This window comes from Doryrhamphus excisus, chromosome 19, assembly GCF_030265055.1.
Source record: "Doryrhamphus excisus isolate RoL2022-K1 chromosome 19, RoL_Dexc_1.0, whole genome shotgun sequence".
Classification (NCBI taxonomy): domain Eukaryota; kingdom Metazoa; phylum Chordata; class Actinopteri; order Syngnathiformes; family Syngnathidae; genus Doryrhamphus; species Doryrhamphus excisus.
In genome coordinates, this window is record NC_080484.1 from 16,503,361 (window position 1) to 16,522,243 (window position 18,883).

General features: G+C 39.8%; 2 protein-coding genes and 1 long non-coding RNA gene across 4 annotated transcripts in view; 2 read left to right on the forward strand and 1 right to left on the reverse strand.

The window, feature by feature from the left end:
• The window catches only part of dbpb (D site albumin promoter binding protein b), a 9,851-nt gene extending 6,299 nt beyond the window's left edge, over positions 1-3,552 (forward strand). The window contains exon 5 of the mRNA XM_058057773.1: positions 1,383-3,552. Coding sequence (XP_057913756.1) covers positions 1,383-1,598 — 216 coding nt within the window. The 3' untranslated portion in view covers positions 1,599-3,552. The remainder of the gene's footprint in view (positions 1-1,382) is intronic.
• LOC131107592 (uncharacterized) overlaps positions 1-5,409 on the reverse strand; it is a 10,836-nt gene extending 5,427 nt beyond the window's left edge. The window contains exons 1-2 of the long non-coding RNA XR_009120277.1: positions 5,279-5,409; positions 4,701-4,776 (exon numbers count right to left, since the gene is read on the reverse strand). This is a non-coding gene — a long non-coding RNA (uncharacterized LOC131107592). The remainder of the gene's footprint in view (positions 1-4,700; positions 4,777-5,278) is intronic.
• A 428-nt stretch (positions 5,410-5,837) lies between these two features.
• ntd5 (ntl-dependent gene 5) lies at positions 5,838-18,752 on the forward strand. 2 transcript variants are annotated; one of them, XM_058057774.1, is made up of 8 exons: positions 5,838-6,007; positions 6,679-6,813; positions 7,980-8,171; positions 13,719-13,830; positions 14,292-14,368; positions 15,163-15,345; positions 18,004-18,201; positions 18,331-18,752. In XM_058057774.1, the coding sequence occupies exons 1-8, from the start codon at positions 5,932-5,934 to the stop codon at positions 18,420-18,422; spliced, it is 1,065 nt and encodes a 354-aa protein (XP_057913757.1). In that variant the 5' UTR covers positions 5,838-5,931; the 3' UTR covers positions 18,423-18,752. The 2 variants fall into 2 exon arrangements, with proteins under 2 accessions (XP_057913757.1, XP_057913758.1); XM_058057775.1 differs by having other exon boundaries at positions 13,722-13,830.
• Positions 18,753-18,883: the final 131 nt, after the last annotated feature.

Here is an 18,883-nt window from a genome sequence, read left to right on the forward strand (position 1 = left end):
TTTCTCGTGCCTGATAACACATACTGTATGATAGTTATGTATATGTTATGACTGGAAGTACTGGAACAGCGCTCAATCAAAGTAAGGCATCAAAGTATAAACAAATATATTATATTTAATATATGTAATATAACATATTTAATATAATATTAAATATACAATAACAACAATAATAATATTTGTTTAGTATATTTAATATTTATAGTATATTTAATATATTTAAACATATATTCAATATATATATTTGATATAATATAATATATTTAAATCTCTTAAATATACTAAACAAATATTACCTCTGAACATATAATAAAGTGATGTACAATAATGATAACAATAATAATATTTGTTTAGTATATTTAATATATTTATATTTATAGTATATTTAATATATTTAAACATATGATATAAACTATTTAATATATATAATAATATTTGTTTAGTATATTTTATATTTTTAAATATATTACATTATATTATATTTAATATATATATAATAAATATTTTTATATATATTTAATATTAAATTAATATTCAATGTATTATATTATAATATTATATTATATTTAATATATGTTTAAATATATTAAATATACTATAAATATATTAAATATACTAAACCAATATTATTATTATTTGATTAGTATATTTTATATATTTAAATATATTACATTATATTAAATATATTATAATAAATAATTTTATATTTAATATAATATTACATTAAATATATTATATTTAATGTATGTTTAAATATATTAAATATACTATAAATATATTAAATATACTAAACCAATATTATTATTATTAGATTAGTATATTTTATATATTTAAATATATTACATTATATTAAATATATTATAATAAATAATTTTATATATATTTAATATAATATTACATTAAATATATTATATTTAATATATGTTTAAATATATTAAATATACTATAAATATATTAAATATACTAAACAAATATTATTATTATTATTGTTATTGTAAATCACTTTATTATATGTTCAGAGGTCCGTGACATCTATTGAAATATTCATCAATTGTAGTTTCAAGTGACTTCAATGTCATTTGCAATGATACCCTGAAGGTAAACCTCCAAGGGGGCCTATGATGCTTTTTTGAACTAGAAATGAAAATACGACGTTTCAGATCATGAGTTTGGAACGCCCAATCACAGCGGAGTGGGAGTGTCTGGAGGCGGGTGGCTGGTGGGTAGAATAAATGAAAGGAAGTACAGCTGGAATAGGTGCAGATTGCGGAAGCTCTAGCGAGCTTTGTGTGTAGCTGCTCTATATAGGAGTCAATACAAAGTACTGTATACGTATGAGAGGAAGTAAAAGTAACCACAAGTTTTGTGTGTGTGTGTGCTAGGATGAGAAGTACTGGAGCCGGCGGTACAAAAACAACGAGGCGGCCAAACGCTCCCGGGACGCCCGCCGCCTGAAGGAGAACCAAATATCGGTGCGCGCCGCCTTCTTGGAGCGGGAGAACGCCGCCCTGCGACAGGAAGTGGCAGAGATGCGCAAAGAACTGGGGCGCTGCCGCAGCATCCTTAGCAAATACGAGAACCGTCTGGCCGACCAGTGATGAGGACGACGACGACGACGACGATGAAGGGGCGCCAAAGCAACGGAATAGAAACATAAGCTGAAAGATTCTTTCTTCTGAAGACTTGAGGAGGATGGACAATGATGATGATGATGATGAATGTATGAGGGTGAGGATGAGGATGAAGCTCAGGTGTTTTCTTCTTCTTGTTCGTGTTTGTTGAGCTCTTAAAGGTGACGGACGGACGGACGGAGAGAATCATTGACAGACGTGACTTTTAAGGCTTTTGCTATTGGAGAATTGTATATTTTTATAATACTTGTGAACAATGTAGAAGGAGACTAGACATTTGGAGAATCATTTTGTATATTTTCTACATGAGGAGACGCCGGGGGGTGGCTGGCGAGGACGGGCGTGTAACACGTTAGGAAGGTTTGTGTAAAATAGATGATCTTCACCTGCTAGACTTCCACTTTGTTCCGCGTTTGACTTCCGGACTCCACGCAGAAGCACTTTCACCTTCTTTCTCCTTTTTTCGTGTCGCCACGCCCGCACGTCCCGTGCGGCGTTTCGGTTATTAGACGTTGTGTAAACATCAACCCCCCCCCCCCCCCCCCCCCCCCCTTACCCCCACTGTCCCACGCCTTTGACTTCCTTCTTGTTGTCCGGCCTCACATCTTCTACTTTCTACTTCATTCCTTCCTTTAGCAGCCGGACTCCACGCTACTGCAGTATTCCCCTGTTGTACTGCATTAATACACTACTATGCTTTGTCATCACCCTACCGCCCCCCCCCCACACAACCCCTCCTGCCGAGACAATCACCAGATGAGCTACAATGATAAGATCCTTCCCACAGATGTGCTATATTCATATACTAGAATAACAGGGTTTTCATGTGCAATTTCATTCTTTTCATGTCATTGCAAATTCAATAATTAGCATGACTTTCACGTGGGAAACATATGCTTATAATAAATCTAATAAATATATATATATATTTAACACTAATGGGCCACTTATTACCAGGATTACAAATATTTTTGATAAATATATCATCAAATAATTAGCACTTTAGGACCTTTCTGATGATATATTTGAATAATATAATGCTAAATAGTCCATGTTTTAAATAAGTTTGTATGAATAATTAGCACATTACAAGACACTGACTTTAAAAACTATTTTGATGAATAATATGCTAAATTACTTTTTTTTTTTTTTTTTACATTAAAGCGATTCCTAATGTGCTAATTGTTCTCATTATGTTATTATTATTATTATTATTATTATTATTATTATACAGTATACAGGACTTCCACTTTAGGAACTTTTTAAAACATATTTTTTTAAATAACCACAAAAACAGAGAGATGTCAAAGAAAGGCTTCACTACACATCTTAAAATAAGGCGAAAGATTCCAACATGTACTTAAATATGTAAAAGGTACAAGTGTTACAGTGGTTGGATACTACAGTATTTCCCTCAATGTGTCATACTGAAATCCCAAATATTTCCAAAGTACTTTTCTACTGTACCCCCAAAGATACTCACACACACACACAAAGTAAGGAATACTCAGCAGTACTGCTAAATCCTCTTCTGGTGAGAATGACTGTTGTTCTTCTATGACGATGCTCCACCTCGATACAACCTTCCCTCCTGTGACCTCTGCCAAGGACATCAAGGACTGGTGTCCTCTCCTCGTGACCCCGCTGGACTATGCACGCCATCGCCATCGTCCTTTTCTTGATTTCTTTCTTGACCTCCTTATCGCCGCCCGGAAACCTGATGTTTGCTCTCTCGCTTCCCAATATCCTCCCAGATGTGCTTGGTGATGAATCTATAGACTAACTCTAATTGGTGTACATCTACCCCCCCCCCCCCCCACCGTGACATGGGTGGGCTCCACGCTGTCCAAGCCACCATGTGCTGCTTCTATGGATGTACTCCCTACAAAATACCAATAAAAGAGTCTTCTCTTTTTCAGTTTTCAGCTTTTTAGTCCTCTCCTGACAAACCATGTGACCCTGCAGCACGGGTCACCAACATGCGGCACAGGGGGAATGAAACACTCCTATAATCACCTACACATTTCCATTACCCAATATTCTAGACATAATAAGAGACGGTAAGACATATTAGAGCCCTCTAGACATGAAACAACACCCCCATAGTCACCTACAAACTCCCATTACCCAATATAGTAGACATAATAAGAGACGATAAGACATATTAGAGCTCTCTAGACATGAAATAACACCCCTATACTCACCTACACACTCATATTACCCAATATAGTAGACATAATAAGAGACAATAAGACATATTAGAGCTCTGTAGACCTGAAATAACACCCCTATAGTCACCTACACACTCATATTACCCAATATAGTAGACATAATAAGAGAAAATAAGACATATTAGAGCCCTCTAGACATGAAATAACACCCCTATAGTCACCTACACACTCATATTACCCAATATAGTAGACATAACAGAAAATAAGACATAGTAAACCTGTTTACCACCTTCTAAATACACTTTTAAACATTAGAGCCCCGTAGTCATTAAATAACATCCCACTAGTTACCTACACATTCCTACTACTCCATATTGTAGACATAATAAGAGACAATAAGACATTTAAAAAAAAACAGTTTTTGACCTTCTGAATACACGTTTTAACATTATTAGAGCCCTCTAGACGTGAAATTACACCCCTATAGTCACCTTTACACTCCTGTTACCCAAAATAGTGGACATAATAAGAGACAATGAGCGGTATAAAACCTGTTTACCATCTTCTAAATACACTTTCTAACATTGTTAGAGCCCTCTAGACATGAAATAACACCCCTATAGTCACCTACACACTCCTATTACCCAATATAGTTGACATAAGAGAAAATAAGACATAGAAATCCTTTATTTATGGCCTTCAGAATACACTTTTGAACATTATTAGAACCCCCAAGACACGGAATAATACCCCTATTTTGGCCAACTCTTATGCTGCAGGGCCCTGAGATGGCCGCTCGCTAACAAAGTATCAAGCTAGAAATTAAGCTAATTAGAATTAGCTAATTTGAATCTTACATTGTAAAAATAAAGAAGCCAGCTGTATAAAAGTGTCTTACGGTATTTTCCAGCGTAGAAGAGCACATCATAGCTCCAAGCATGGCAGGCTTCCCCAACCACCAGGCCACGGGAAACCTTCAGACACAATGATTAAAAAAAACAACAACAATACTTAATAAATAAAATCATTAGCGATAAACTACATCAAATTTCATGTAAAGGAATATACATTTTTAAAATATGGACCATTATAATATATATAAAAAATAATATACAGTTAGAAATCACAGGTTTTATGCATATTTAATGTGAGACCGACTTCTCCCACTTTGTTGGAGAGTCCTTGAAGGTACCATGTAACGTTGTCCAAAGCTGCCAGTTCGACTAATATACTGTACTTTTAGCCTTATTCTTTCACCTCCAAAATGCTGATACTATATGGTTATTCATCAAGGTAAGATGTAATTGAGTACAAATGTGAATATTTATTTTCTGAAAAACTAATTCCAGGCTGTGGATGGTGGCTCTGTATTCCTCTAGTGCTTTGCATTTAATCTTCCTGTGTTACTTTTACACAATAAATCATCAATACGATCAATTAGATGGTACTATGATCAATTAGATGGTTGTAACTTACGTATGTTTTACTGATGTGTTGATAATCTTTCCTGTGTTGATGTGTTTATAAGCTAGCTTTACTAGCTAGGCCGCTGCCAACGCTAGCTAACGTTAGCGTTGCTAATGCTGTAGTCAATCCTGGTAAGCTACTGAGCATGCGTGACAATCCTTTGGCGGGCAGCCCAGGCTCTCGTGTTGTTGTCTCGCGATAGCCATTCATGTTTGATGGAAAATAGCTTCCAGTGTATTTACGTGAAGCGTTGGTGAAGCCTAGCAATGAATTGATGTTTTTATTGACTTAGCATGAAGCCGAAGTGAAAAACAAACCGGATGTACAGGTTGAGTGGAATTTGGTTGTACTTTCTCATGAATTAGTTTGCTGTTTGTTTATTTCCACCCTCGCCTCATCTTATCTTATCTGCTGTTTGGACAGAAATAGGTGAAAGGTCTCTTTGACTGGAATTGACGCTAATTCACTTCAACACAAACCAGATACCAGATGTGTTGCAATCTCACTTCCTTTCTCCACGCCCTCCCTCCTGCTCTTCTCTTTGCTGACCCCCTACCCAGTCCGCCTGCTCTTCACCCCCCCCACCACTACCACCCTTTTCCTTCCAAAAGCCACATGTCCCCACGTCCCATCCCCAGAAGGTCGCAGGCCGGGTTTCAAGGATGGACTGTGCGCTGCTGCTGCTGCTACTGCTCTGCCTCTGGACTCTGACTGCAACCGTCACCCTGCAGCCTACAGGTACTACACATGCTACAGATACCACATGTACTTCATGTAGTACTCATTTTCAAATCATTTTTGCCACTGTAATTTTTGTATCTGCTTGTACATTTTTAATTTTCAAATTGTTGTGTATTTTAACATATTTGCCTTATTATGTGAATTATTGGCATTTTTAAAAATGTGATATTGATTCAAATATTACCTGTATTTTTGCAATGGAGTGAATGTTTGATGTTTATTTATGTGTTTTGACGATAGTGGCGCCCCCCGTGGGTTGTGGCGAAAGTGCTGCATTAAGGCATGCTAACATGCATCTTTTGCCACATCTTCAGTCTTTAGGATGCGGCGGTCGAGAAGTAGCATGCTACATGTATGTGTTGGGGAATACATACAGTAGCACACGTGTTTTCATTCTGGGAAACGACAGAAGATGAATCACAAGCTGCTACCCCCACCTCTGGCCCCCCGTGTTTGGACACTGATTGCTAGCACAAACAAGGCTAGCATCAAAACCCCCAAAAAGGCAACCTAGGTGGCAAACGTCACCTCCACACGGGCTTTGCGTTAGGACAACAAAATGTTATTGCTCTTGTTGTTTTTACAGGAGGTGGAGGGCATGAATGCAGAGAAGGTAAACAAAAGGGCCAACTGCCAGGAAGTGTAACACGTGTGTGTTATCCCAACAGAGTCTTGCCCGCAGAGACTTCTGGGAGACGAGCGGAAGAGGACGTGTCCTCGTCCGTGTAAAGTGGACAATGACTGTGGCAGCAAGCGTCAGTGTCTCTGCGACGGCCATTGTGGTCTCAGCTGTGTGGCTCCAGGTACTTATTTGTTGTTGTTGTGTGTGTGTGTGTGTGTGTTGTGTGTACACAGCTGTGTCAACACACAATGAAAGAATCTTCCACAGGTCAGTACACCCCTCACATTTTAGCAAGACTCCTCTAAAGTTTTTTTTAAAGTATCATCCCTTGAAGTGATTTGCCGAGCTGTGAGGCCCAAGATGGAGGAGATCCGCACACTAGCATGCTAACATTAGCATGTTGCCATTTATACTATTTTTGAAAGCTATACACTTACATACATAGTGTTTTCATGTTCTGTGTTAGCATGTTAACAGTTAACGTGTTAGCATTGCTAGCATGCTGACATTAACATGTTACCATTTTTGCTGTTTTCAAAGCTATACCTTTACATAGTGTTTTCATGTTAGGTGTTAGCATGTTAACATGTTAGCATTGCTAGCATGCTGACGTTAACATGTTACCATTTTTGCTGTGTTCAAAGCTATGCATTTACATAGTGTTTTCATGTTAGGTGTTAGCATGTTAACAGTTAACATGTTAGCATTGTTAGCATGCTGACGTTAACATGTTACCATTTTTGCTGTGTTCAAAGCTATACATTTGCATAGTGTTTTCATGTTAACTGTTAACATGCTAACACCTAACATGCTAACAGTTAACATGTTAGCATTGCTAGCATGCTGACGTTAACATGTTACCATTTTTGCTGTGTTCAAAGCTATACATTTACATAGTGTTTTCATGTTAGGTGTTAGCATGTTAACAGTTAACATGTTAGCATTGTTAGCATGCTGACGTTAACATGTTACCATTTTTGCTGTGTTCAAAGCTATACATTTACATAGTGTTTTCATGTTAACTGTTAACATGCTAACACCTAACATGCTAACAGTTAACATGTTAGCATTGTTAGCATGCTGACGTTAACATGTTACCATTTTTGCTGTGTTCAAAGCTATACATTTACATAGTGTTTTCATGTTAACTGTTAACATGCTAACACCTAACATGCTAACAGTTAACATGTTAGCATTGCTAGCATGCTGACGTTAACATGTTACCATTTTTGCTGTGTTCAAAGCTATACATTTACATAGTGTTTTCATGTTAGGTGTTAGCATGTTAGGTGTTAGCATGTTAACAGTTAACATGATCCGCACACTGAGCGCATCTTCTCTCCTCAGGTCGTACTTGTCCTTGGCCTCTTCCCCCCAGAGAAGACTCGGTGGCTCGCCTCCTCTCGCCCACCCCCTCCTTTTCCGCCCTGCTGGAAGTGCGATGCAAGCCGGGATTGGCTCTGCCCAGCGGCTTGGATGCCGCCATTCGCCGTTGTCAAGGCGACCGCCAGTGGAGCGGAGAAGAGCCCATCTGCGCAGGTGAGGAGAAGCTCATCTTTAGTGGAGCACAGGGGAAGGCTTCGACGTTGATGCCAGGCCCAAGGTAGCGCTTCTTCATCTTTATGAAAGACACCGTGAATCATGTTCTTATCACCGTAGCAACCGCAGCTGCGCTACCACAATCGATATTTAGCGGTAAATGTTTAGCTTTGTGCTCATATGCATAGGAAGCGTTATCATAAACCTCTTTCACATGATGTCATATCTCCAGCGTCTACCTATCACTAATCTTTATACATATTAGGAGTGGGAAATTGGAAGCATTCATTCTGATAAATGAATTCAGGCTAAAATTTGTGTTGTTTAGCATCAGCTCATTGTAGTTTGGGAAGGCAAGGTGAGTAGCGGAGAGGAGATGTGAGCGTCCAATGAAAGGGATATTGACATTCCGAGTGATAAAGGTCGAGTAATACGCCTCCTTTGTTTGCTTGGCACCTAAGCAGCTCAAGTTTAGCCTACCCCGTCGTCACAAACCGCCCACTCATGAGTAAATTGAACTCCGCAATAGCAGAGCTCTTGTATAAACAAAACTATAACGAATGAGAACACCCCACGAGTCTGCAAGCCAAGTGGGTAGGCCCATAAAATGCAGGCCCATAACACGAAGCTTAACAAAGTGTGTTCGGTGAGCCGTCATACGAGCCACCGCGCAGGACTACGGTGACCACCTCAATCAGCACACAAAGAAAATGAAAAACAAAAAGGATGGGCCCGGCGGGGTTGCTGTCACCGCAACCTTTGCTGGTTCACTGATCAATACTCGTATTGATCACAAAAGTCTTCTTACTGGTGACTTTCTATTTTGAAATTATTTGGAAATGGATCAAATAAGACAGCAATATCCCCCCCTGCTGGTGAAAAGTAAAGGTTGCATCTGTTATAAGCAATATGTGACTTCATGAAGCCACACTATTCCTTATATACTTTACCTTTTTATTAACAATTATTATCATACGTATAACAATAATAATCAGAAAATATGTAGAATATAATAAATAATAACATTATGCACCACATACATGCAGTGGATTAGAAATAAACATTACAAATAAAACAAATAATATATTTTACACATCTAGTATATGTGCTTTGTGATTGGCTGGTGACCAGTAGTCCAGCTGGGATAGGCTCCAGCTTCCCGGTGCTCCTACGAGGATGATTAAGTAAGCCGAGCAGCGCAGACAATGAACGAGTGAATGGTTAAGTGGAGCAGGAATTGGGCCCTACTACACTTTCACATTCATTTCCTGCTAATTTACAAGAGCTTTAAAGGTCTGAGGCTGGCGTGGCGCACGCATGCACACAAACGCACCGCACACTTTGCATTGTGAAAGGGGGATAGGATTGGGAGCTGTGTGATTCGAGTAGCCGTGCATGCTGCTGAGAGACCAAGGCAGAAGGTAGGTGGGTTTTTAAAACGTGTGTGTGTGTTGGAGTGTGAGTGGAGCTCCTTCATGCCTGCTGAGAGGCTGTGGGCGGCCGATCACTGTCAAAGTGGCACACAGAGCTGTGTGTGTGTGTGTGTGCATGGAGAGGGGTACATTTTTCTCTTTGTGTGTGTGTGTGTGTGTGTGTGTGGGTGGCCCATGGCAGTCCACGGAGTGAGATGTAGAGAGAAAGATCTGCGCTGGTCATGCTGCTCGAGGCCTTTCTGTTCCCCGCTCTCTCATCCTCTTTGCTTCTCATCTTCTTCTCCTCTCATCCTCTTCCACGTGAGAGGCCTCAGATAAGGTCTCGCTCTGCAAGGGGAGCCAAAAGCGGCTTTCTCCAGGGGAGGGGGGGCGTGTTGTTGAGGCTCACGCTTTTACTCTCATGCAGAACCCCTTCCTAAAGGTGGCGATGATGCACCCGCTTGATGGCATGTGTGGGTGGCATCTCCACTTTACATTCTACATGTGAAGAGATAGCGAAGGTGGCCCCCTTCAGGCATCGCTTGATACGCGCTTGCCTCCACCGTGCACAGCGCTCTTGATGGATGGATTTGCAAACGGGCACACGGGACTCGTTAGGCAAAGCCACGCTAGCGCCTCATCTAAGGACGTCAGACACAAAAGCACCTTTCATAGCCGTCATACCGCCGTCACCTCTTCACCTTCTTCCTGTCTGTATGTACACTCGTCCGTCGCATTACCACGGCTTTCAGAGATGAATGCATGAATAAATGGCAGTGGTTTGGTCCATTATTGGTCCATAACGTGTTGAAATACAAGTGATATGTAGTATGCTGGAAAAACCTGGGTTTGTGTGGAATTTGCATGTTCTCCCTGTGTGTGTGTGTGTGTGTGTGTGTGTGTGTGTGTGTGTGTGTGTGGGAGCCCCGCCGTTGGATGGCCATCAGTCCACTCCCCGCCTCTCACCCAAAGTCAGCTGGGATAGGCTCCAGCATACCCCCGCCAACCCTAATGAGGAAATGAATGGATGAATAATTGGAATATATCAATGATGTGATTATTTATTTATTTATTTGAGTTAAAGTAGGGCATTTCATATCGCACCGTAAAGAATAAAAGGCATTTAATGACTTGATGAATGAAATAAAAATGATACATTGAAATAAATGATTAATTCACAGCCTGAAGTATGAGTCGAGGTAGCAGAGGTGAGTTACAGTATAGCCAAGCTAATATTAAACATCAGAAAAAAGAGGAGACTAATATCAAATATGTGAAAATGGTATTTTAAAATGAAAAATTATAAAATATAATATTAATTTATAAAAAATAATTAATAAAAACTAATTCATAAAATAAGTCAAGTACTATTAAGGCCTACGATGAGGATGAAAACTTTATTGACAATTCAAACATGGCTGTTCACTCACCCAAGTATCAACATTCTGCTTTCAGTGTCGATTTTTAGAGCATGGAGAGCTGGTATGGGAAGTATCAGCATGGATCCGCACACCCAGCCCCCCCCCAGCCATGAACTTGATAACAATAACCGAAGCAAAGGTGATCGGGTTGTCAACGGATCTCCGTTAGAAAACAGACGACCGTTAATGCGCAATAGGCATTGTGACCAAACGGTTCTGGAATTATTGCTCGCCTCGGATTGAGGAAAAAAAAGTATTATCTTTTGACACATTATATTGTTTTGTATTTTTTTCATAATATCTTGCCCCCCGTTTGCAAAAATATGACCCAAGGCTATGTTATTCAACTTTTTGCCGCTAAGGCTAACCGGCTAGCTGACTAGCTCGTTAGCTCGCTAGCTAGCGGCAGTTTCACTCGAGTCGCTGACTTCTCCGTGAACTGTAAAGAGTAAACGGCTAGTGCCGCACACTCGCTTACTTTAACTTTATTTCCAACTCCAGACCACGTACAATTCTCAAAATGTCAAATTAGCCTCGACTCTTTTCCGGTGTAGTGTCCCACACAAAACAGTCCCCTTACAACTAGTGCCGAGTCGAAAATCGTTCCCATCCCAAGGCTATTCTAATAGCGGCCGAGTTGAGCAATGTGATGTCAACCAAGAATAATCGAAGTGGAAAGGTTATTTCATGACTAATAATGTTAAATATGTATTTGCCAGGTTATAAATTGGGTTTCCAGGCTCTAACTACGTAAATATTTGATATTTAATCCTATGTGGCAGGGATTCATTGAATGCAGTGGGGTCTGGAACCAATGAAGCGTCCTAACGGGTTATACTTGCAGCTGGGTTATACTTCCCGCTCGAACGAGCCGCACGGAAAATCTGTGACCGTGTGTGACTTTTGAGGGCATCGTCTTGAATAGAAGAGCTCACACAAGAGAGCACAGACCTCTCATTTTCTACTACAGTATATCTTCGCAATTCCAGGGTGGATTCGTAAAAACACGCATGATGAAGGCAACGTTGATTGTGTGCCCCAAATACTGTGTCAGCCGCCCCCTGAGTTTGACACCAGTTAGCATGTTAACATTGCTATTTTCAAAGCTATAAACTTACTTCTAGTGTTTTCTTGTTCTGTGTTAGCATGTTAACAGTTAACATGTTAGCATTACTAGCATGCTAACATTAGCATGTTGCCATTTATGCTATTTTTGAAAGCTATACACTTACATACATAGTGTTTTCATGTTCTGTGTTAGCATGTTAGCAGTTAATGTGTTAGCATTGCTAGCATGCTGACGTTAACATGTTACCATTTTTGCTGTGTTCAAAACTATACATTTACATAGTGTTTTCATGTTATGTGTTAGCATGTTAACAGTTAACATGTTAGCATTGCTAGCATGCTGACGTTAACGTGTTACCATTTTTGCTGTGTTCAAAGCTATACATTTACATAGTGTTTTCATGTTAGGTGTTAGCATGTTAACAGTTAACATGTTACCATTTTTGCTGTTTTCAAAGCTATACCTTTACATAGTGTTTTCATGTTAGGTGTTAGCATGTTAACATGTTAGCATTGCTAGCATGCTGACGTTAACATGTTACCATTTTTGCTGTTTTCAAAGCTATGCATTTACATAGTGTTTTCGTGTTAGGTGTTAGCATGTTAACAGTTAACATGTTAGCATTGCTAGCATGCTGACGTTAACATGTTACCATTTTTGCTGTGTTCAAAACTATACATTTACATAGTGTTTTCATGTTAGGTGTTAGCATGTTAACAGTTAACATGTTACTATTTTTGCTGTTTTCAAAGCTATACCTTTACATAGTGTTTTCATGTTAGGTGTTAGCATGTTAACATGTTAGCATTGCTAGCATGCTGACGTTAACATGTTACCATTTTTGCTGTGTTCAAAGCCATACATTTACATAGTGTTTTCATGTTAGGTGTTAGCATGTTAACAGTTAACATGTTAGCATTGCTAGCATGCTGACGTTAACATGTTACCATTTTTGCTGTGTTCAAAGCTATACATTTACATAGTGTTTTCATGTTAACTGTTAACATGCTAACATCTAACATGCTAACAGTTAACATGTTAGCATTGCTAGCATGCTGATGTTAACATGTTACCATTTTTGCTGTGTTCAAAGCTATACATTTACATAGTGTTTTCATGTTAGGTGTTAGCATGTTAGGTGTTAGCATGTTGACAGTTAACATGTTAGCATTGCTAGCATGCTGACGTTAACATGTCACCATTTTTGCTGTGTTCAAAGCTATACATTTTCATAGTGTTTTTATGTTAGGTGTTAGCATGTTAGGTGTTAGCATGTTAACAGTTAACATGTTAGCATTGCTAGCATGCTGACATTAACGTGTTACCATTTTTGCTGTTTTCTGCTGTTTGCTATCATTGAGCTTGATTGACAGTACAAATGTACAAATACTGTTTAATACACAATGTATTAAACAGTATTTGCACATACATTCTTTGTGTGTATTACACATCAATAGAGAGAATGCAGTCCTGTTATTTCCCTTTCTGGAAATAAAATGGAGTCAAAATGGGTATTTGTTTAGATGATGACAGATGAATTATAAAAGTAGGATTTATCATCATAAATACGTGTTGTGGTGTGTTTCAGTCGTCCAAAGTGAGCATTATTATCATACACGCTCTGTCCTTCTGTGACCTCCAAAAGCAGAATCTCCCACACTCCTGACCTGCCCCCTTCCTGACCATGTGACCAGCACCTTCGGCATCGAGGGCGCCGGCGCCGTGGGGACGTCTATCCGCTACAGCTGCCTGTCAGGGTGAGCTAGGAGATTGGGCGGGAGGGGGGGGGGGGGGGGTCTGTGTAGGATGGAGATTCATTTAAAGAAAAGCCTGAAGTGCTACGGAGGTGGATGTGGAGGATGTGACAGTGTGTGAAGAAGGAGAGATGCATGCAGGAAGGGGATGATTTGGATCTCCCGGCTGATGTTCTCTCTCTCTCTCTCTCTCTCTCTCTCTCTCTCTCTCTCTCTCTCTCCATTGAGCTAAATGGGTGCTGTTGAATGGACTCCTTTTCACACTGACTCATCCATGAGTGGAGTTGTGAGCCAGACAAACTGAAATGAGACACCCTCAATGAGGGGTGGGGAGGAAAAGGAATCATTCGCACCTTTTTTTTTTTTTCCCTCCTATAAACTGTCACATGTCACTCAGGAGCCATCTGTCAGCCAGTCTTCTCTTCTCTTTTTTAACTCTCTCTTTTTTTTTTAATTTCCTGCAGGGCCGACATAGTGGGAAGCAGTGAAAATTACTGCCAGGATAATCAAACCTGGCAATATCCTCACCCCATCTGCAAAAGTAAGTCATACAAGCGCCTAACGTGTTGGTTTTGCTGGGTTTCTGCTGCAATTGGAGCGAAAAAGGAGCACCAAAAAAAAGAATAGTCTGTCCTTTTCATAGCGCTTTACTGCGCTCTTGTGGCCACAACTGGTACTGCATGCACCATCCAGCTCATCTTCAGTCTTTATTGACAGTATATGTAAAACAGTATATGTTTGGGTATATTAATTATCAATTGAACAATATAGTTTGTCTTCTTCTTCTTTCTTTTTCGGCTTATCCCTTCAGGGGTCACCACAGCAAATCAATCTCCTCCATCCAACCATGTCTTCCGCATCTGTCTCTCCTTCTTCACTACATCCATAAACCTCCTCTTTGGTCTTCCTCTACGCCTCCTACCTGGCAGCTCTAAACGCAGCATCCTTCTACCAATATATTCCGACCATCTCAGTCTGGCCTCTCTGACTTTATCTCCAAGGCCTCTAACATGTACTCTTTCCCGATCCTATCCATCCTGGTCACTCCCAATGAGAACCTCAGCATTCATTCATCTCTGCTACCTCCAGTTCTGCTTCCTGTCTTTTCCTCGGCGGCGCTGTTTCTAGACCAAACAACATGGCTGATCTCACCACAGTTTTGTAAACCTTTTCCTTTTATTTTAGCTGAAACTCTTCTATCACACATCACCGCTGACACTTTTCTCCACACGCTTGTTCACCTCCTTTCCACAATATCCATACATCAGACCAGATCCTGATGGTTTCTGTGAGGTAGCTGTGATGATGATGAGGTTATTGTCTGCGACCCCACAGAGGTGTACTGTGAGCCCCCCAGAGAGGTGGAGCAGGGCTACGTGGTGGCGGTCCAAAAGACGGAGTACGAGGTGGGCTTTGACATCCATTACCTCTGCAAGAAGAACTTTTGGCTGGATGGACCCCAGAAGGTCACATGCTTGGCCGACGGCAGCTGGAGTGCGGCGCCGCCGTCCTGCAGGGGTGAGAGGAACCATCGGCATCATCGAAGTGCACATTCGAGATCATATAGTTACATAGGCCACCGGCCTGGTCACCAGCCAATCACAGGGCACCATTCACAAGAGAAAATAAGACATAGAAAACATGTTTACCACCTTCTAAATAGACTATTTAACATTATTAGAGCCCCCATAACATGAAATAACACCCCTATAGTCACCGTTACACTCCTATTACCCAAAACAGTAGATATAATAAGAGAAAATAAGACATAGAAAACCTGTTTACCACCTTCTAAATATACTTTTTAACATTATTAGAGCCCCCACAGCATGAAATAACACCCCTATAGTCACCTTTACACTCCTATTACCCAAAACAGTAGATATAATAAGAGAAAATAAGACATAGAAACCTGTTTACAACCTTCTAAATATACTTTTTAACATTATTAGAGCCCCCACAGCATGAAATAACACCCCTATAGTCACCTTTACACTCCTATTACCCAAAACAGTATATATAATAAGAGAAAATAAGACATAGAAAACCTGTTTACCACCTTCTAAATATACTTTTTAACATTATTAGAGCCCCCACAACATGAAATAACACCCCTATAGTCACCGTTACACTCCTATTACCCAAAACAGTAGATATAATAAGAGAAAATAAGACATACAAAACCTGTTTACCACCTTCTAAATATACTTTTTAACATTATTAGAGCCCCCACAACATGAAATAACACCCCTATAGTCACCTTTACACTCCTATTACCCAAAACAGTAGATATAATAAGAGAAAATAAGACATAGAAAACCTGTTTACCACCTTCTAAATATAATATTTAACATTATTAGAGCCCCCACAGCATGAAATAACACCCCTATAGTCACCTTTACACTCCTATTACCCAAAACAGTAGACATAATAAGAGAAAATAAGACATAGAAAACCTGTTTACCACCTTCTAAATATACTCTTTAACATTAGAGCCCGCACAACATGAAATAACACCCCTATAGTCACCTTTACACTCCTATTACCCAAAACAGTAGATATAATAAGAGAAAATAAGACATAGAAAACCTGTTTACCACCTTCTAAATGTACTTTTTAACATTATTAGAGCCCCCCACAGCATGAAATAACACCCCTATAATCATTATTAGAGCCCCCACAGCATGAAATAACACCCCTATAGTCACCGTTACACTCCTATTACCCAAAACAGTAGATATAATAAGAGAAAATAAGACATAGAAAACCTGTTTACCACCTTCTAAATATACTATTTAACATTAGAGCCCGCACAACATGAAATAACACCCCTATAGTCACCTTTACACTCCTATTACCCAAAACAGTAGATATAATAAGAGAAAATAAGACATAGAAAACCTGTTTACCACCTTCTAAATATACTTTTTAACATTATTAGAGCCCCCACAGCATGAAATAACACCCCTATAGTCACCTTTACACTCCTATTACCCAAAACAGTAGATATAATAAGAGAAAATAAGACATAGAAAACCTGTTTACCACCTTCTAAATAGACTATTTAACATTATTAGAGCCCCCATAACATGAAATAACACCCCTATAGTCACCGTTACACTCCTATTACCCAAAACAGTAGATATAATAAGAGAAAATAAGACATAGAAAACATGTTTACCACCTTCTAAATATACTATTTAACATTAGAGCCCGCACAACATGAAATAACACCCCTATAGTCACCTTTACACTCCTATTACCCAAAACAGTAGATATAATAAGAGAAAATAAGACATAGAAAACCTGTTTACCACCTTCTAAATATACTTTTTAACATTATTAGAGCCCCCACAGCATGAAATAACACCCCTATAGTCACCGTTACACTCCTATTACCCAAAACAGTAGATATAATAAGAGAAAATAAGACATAGAAAACCTGTTTACCACCTTCTAAATATACTTTTTAACATTATTAGAGCCCCCACAGCATGAAATAACACCCCTATAGTCACCGTTACACTCCTATTACCCAAAACAGTAGATATAATAAGAGAAAATAAGACATAGAAACGTGTTTACCACCTTCTAAATATACTTTTTAAAATTATTAGAGCCCCCATAACATGAAATAACACCCCTATAGTCACCTTTACACTCCTATTACCCAAAACAGTAGATATAATAAGAGAAAATAAGACATAGAAACCTGTTTACCACCTTCTAAATATACTTTTTAACATTATTAGAGCCCCCACAGCATGAAATAACACCCCTATAGTCACCGTTACACTCCTATTACCCAATACAGTAAATATGGTGTGGGTTAGGCCGCATCAGTAGTCGGGTGTTTTTCTTCGGTATCTTATTGTGTCTCCAATGACAGCCTGTCTTTGCGACCATTAAGTCTGGTGCAAACATGACAGTAGTATGAGTGACACCTAGCGCCAGCGTACAATACTCAACGTCCTTGAATGCATCTTTTGAATTTGCTCTTCCTTTAGCCTTTTAATGCGTGACAAATACTTCATTTAGTTAAAAAAGTACGTACATTTGACTCATCATTGATAATTATCTTTTCAAAAGCGTGACGGATGAAGGCTAGTGAGGCGTTGTGGGCCGTGAATGTACTTTTTTTTTTTTTTTTTTTTTCTTTTCCCCCCCGTCCCCAAGCTCGCTGCATGATTCCCGCCGAGAGAAGCCGCGTGATGATTGACGGCGTGAAGCGCTGGCCCTTTGACATCACAGACGCCATGGTTCCTCACGGGGAGAGCGTGACGTTCTACTGCAAGCACCCTCAGCAGCATTGCAGCTTCGTCGCCACGCGCACGTGCGTCGACGGCGAGCTGCAGCCGCCGGACTGCTACCTCGGTAAACCATCTGTGTGGGGTGGGGTGCACTGTTTTTTTTTTTGTTTTGTTTTTTTTTTCTCTCAGATGGGACTCGGTGTTGACAGTTGGAGGGCGGTGCAATATTTATCACCCTCTCTCCGATTTGCAGAGCCCACATGGCTGCAGTATAAGCTCTTCCCTCATCGTCTCGTCTCTGAGATTGAAGCCTGCGATCCGGCCGTGGTGGAGACGACCTTCTGACCCGCCTCGGAAGGCACTCGTAAAACACCGTGGGCACCCTGCGGGCACCCCCTGGTGCTCGTCCTATCAAACTGCAGGCTTTAATCCCTCACTCATACGCCCCGGCAATCGACATTGTAAATAGCGAGCATGATAATGGACACTTCATTAGGTACATCTTCTCATTGAACTATTAAATAGACCGTGTACCTAATAAAGTGTCTGGGGGGGTGTTTGGGTTCGGACACCCCTGCTGGTGATGTACACAGTCGGCGTCTTTTTTGTGCACGACTGCACGCATCCAGACTTGGAGGTTTTACTGATTTACCTGAAATAAAATGTCGACACGCTTGTTAGTACCTTCAGCGTCATTACGCGTTCCTAAAAAAAAAAAAAATCATATCATCATAAAAATACTCCAACAAATACTAGCTTAACGTTCTCCCGTTTCAGATCAACATTCTCTCTTTCATTGCTATTGC

Coding starts and splice junctions, on each gene's coding strand:
- ntd5 (XM_058057774.1), top strand. CDS start 5,932: ATGGACTGTGCGCTGCTGCTGCTGCTACTGCTCTGCCTCTGGACTCTG. Junction 6,814..7,979: donor TCTCAGCTGTGTGGCTCCAG/GTACTTATTTGT, acceptor TTCTCTCCTCAG/GTCGTACTTGTCCTTGGCCT. Junction 8,172..13,718: donor AGAAGAGCCCATCTGCGCAG/GTGAGGAGAAGC, acceptor GACCTCCAAAAG/CAGAATCTCCCACACTCCTG.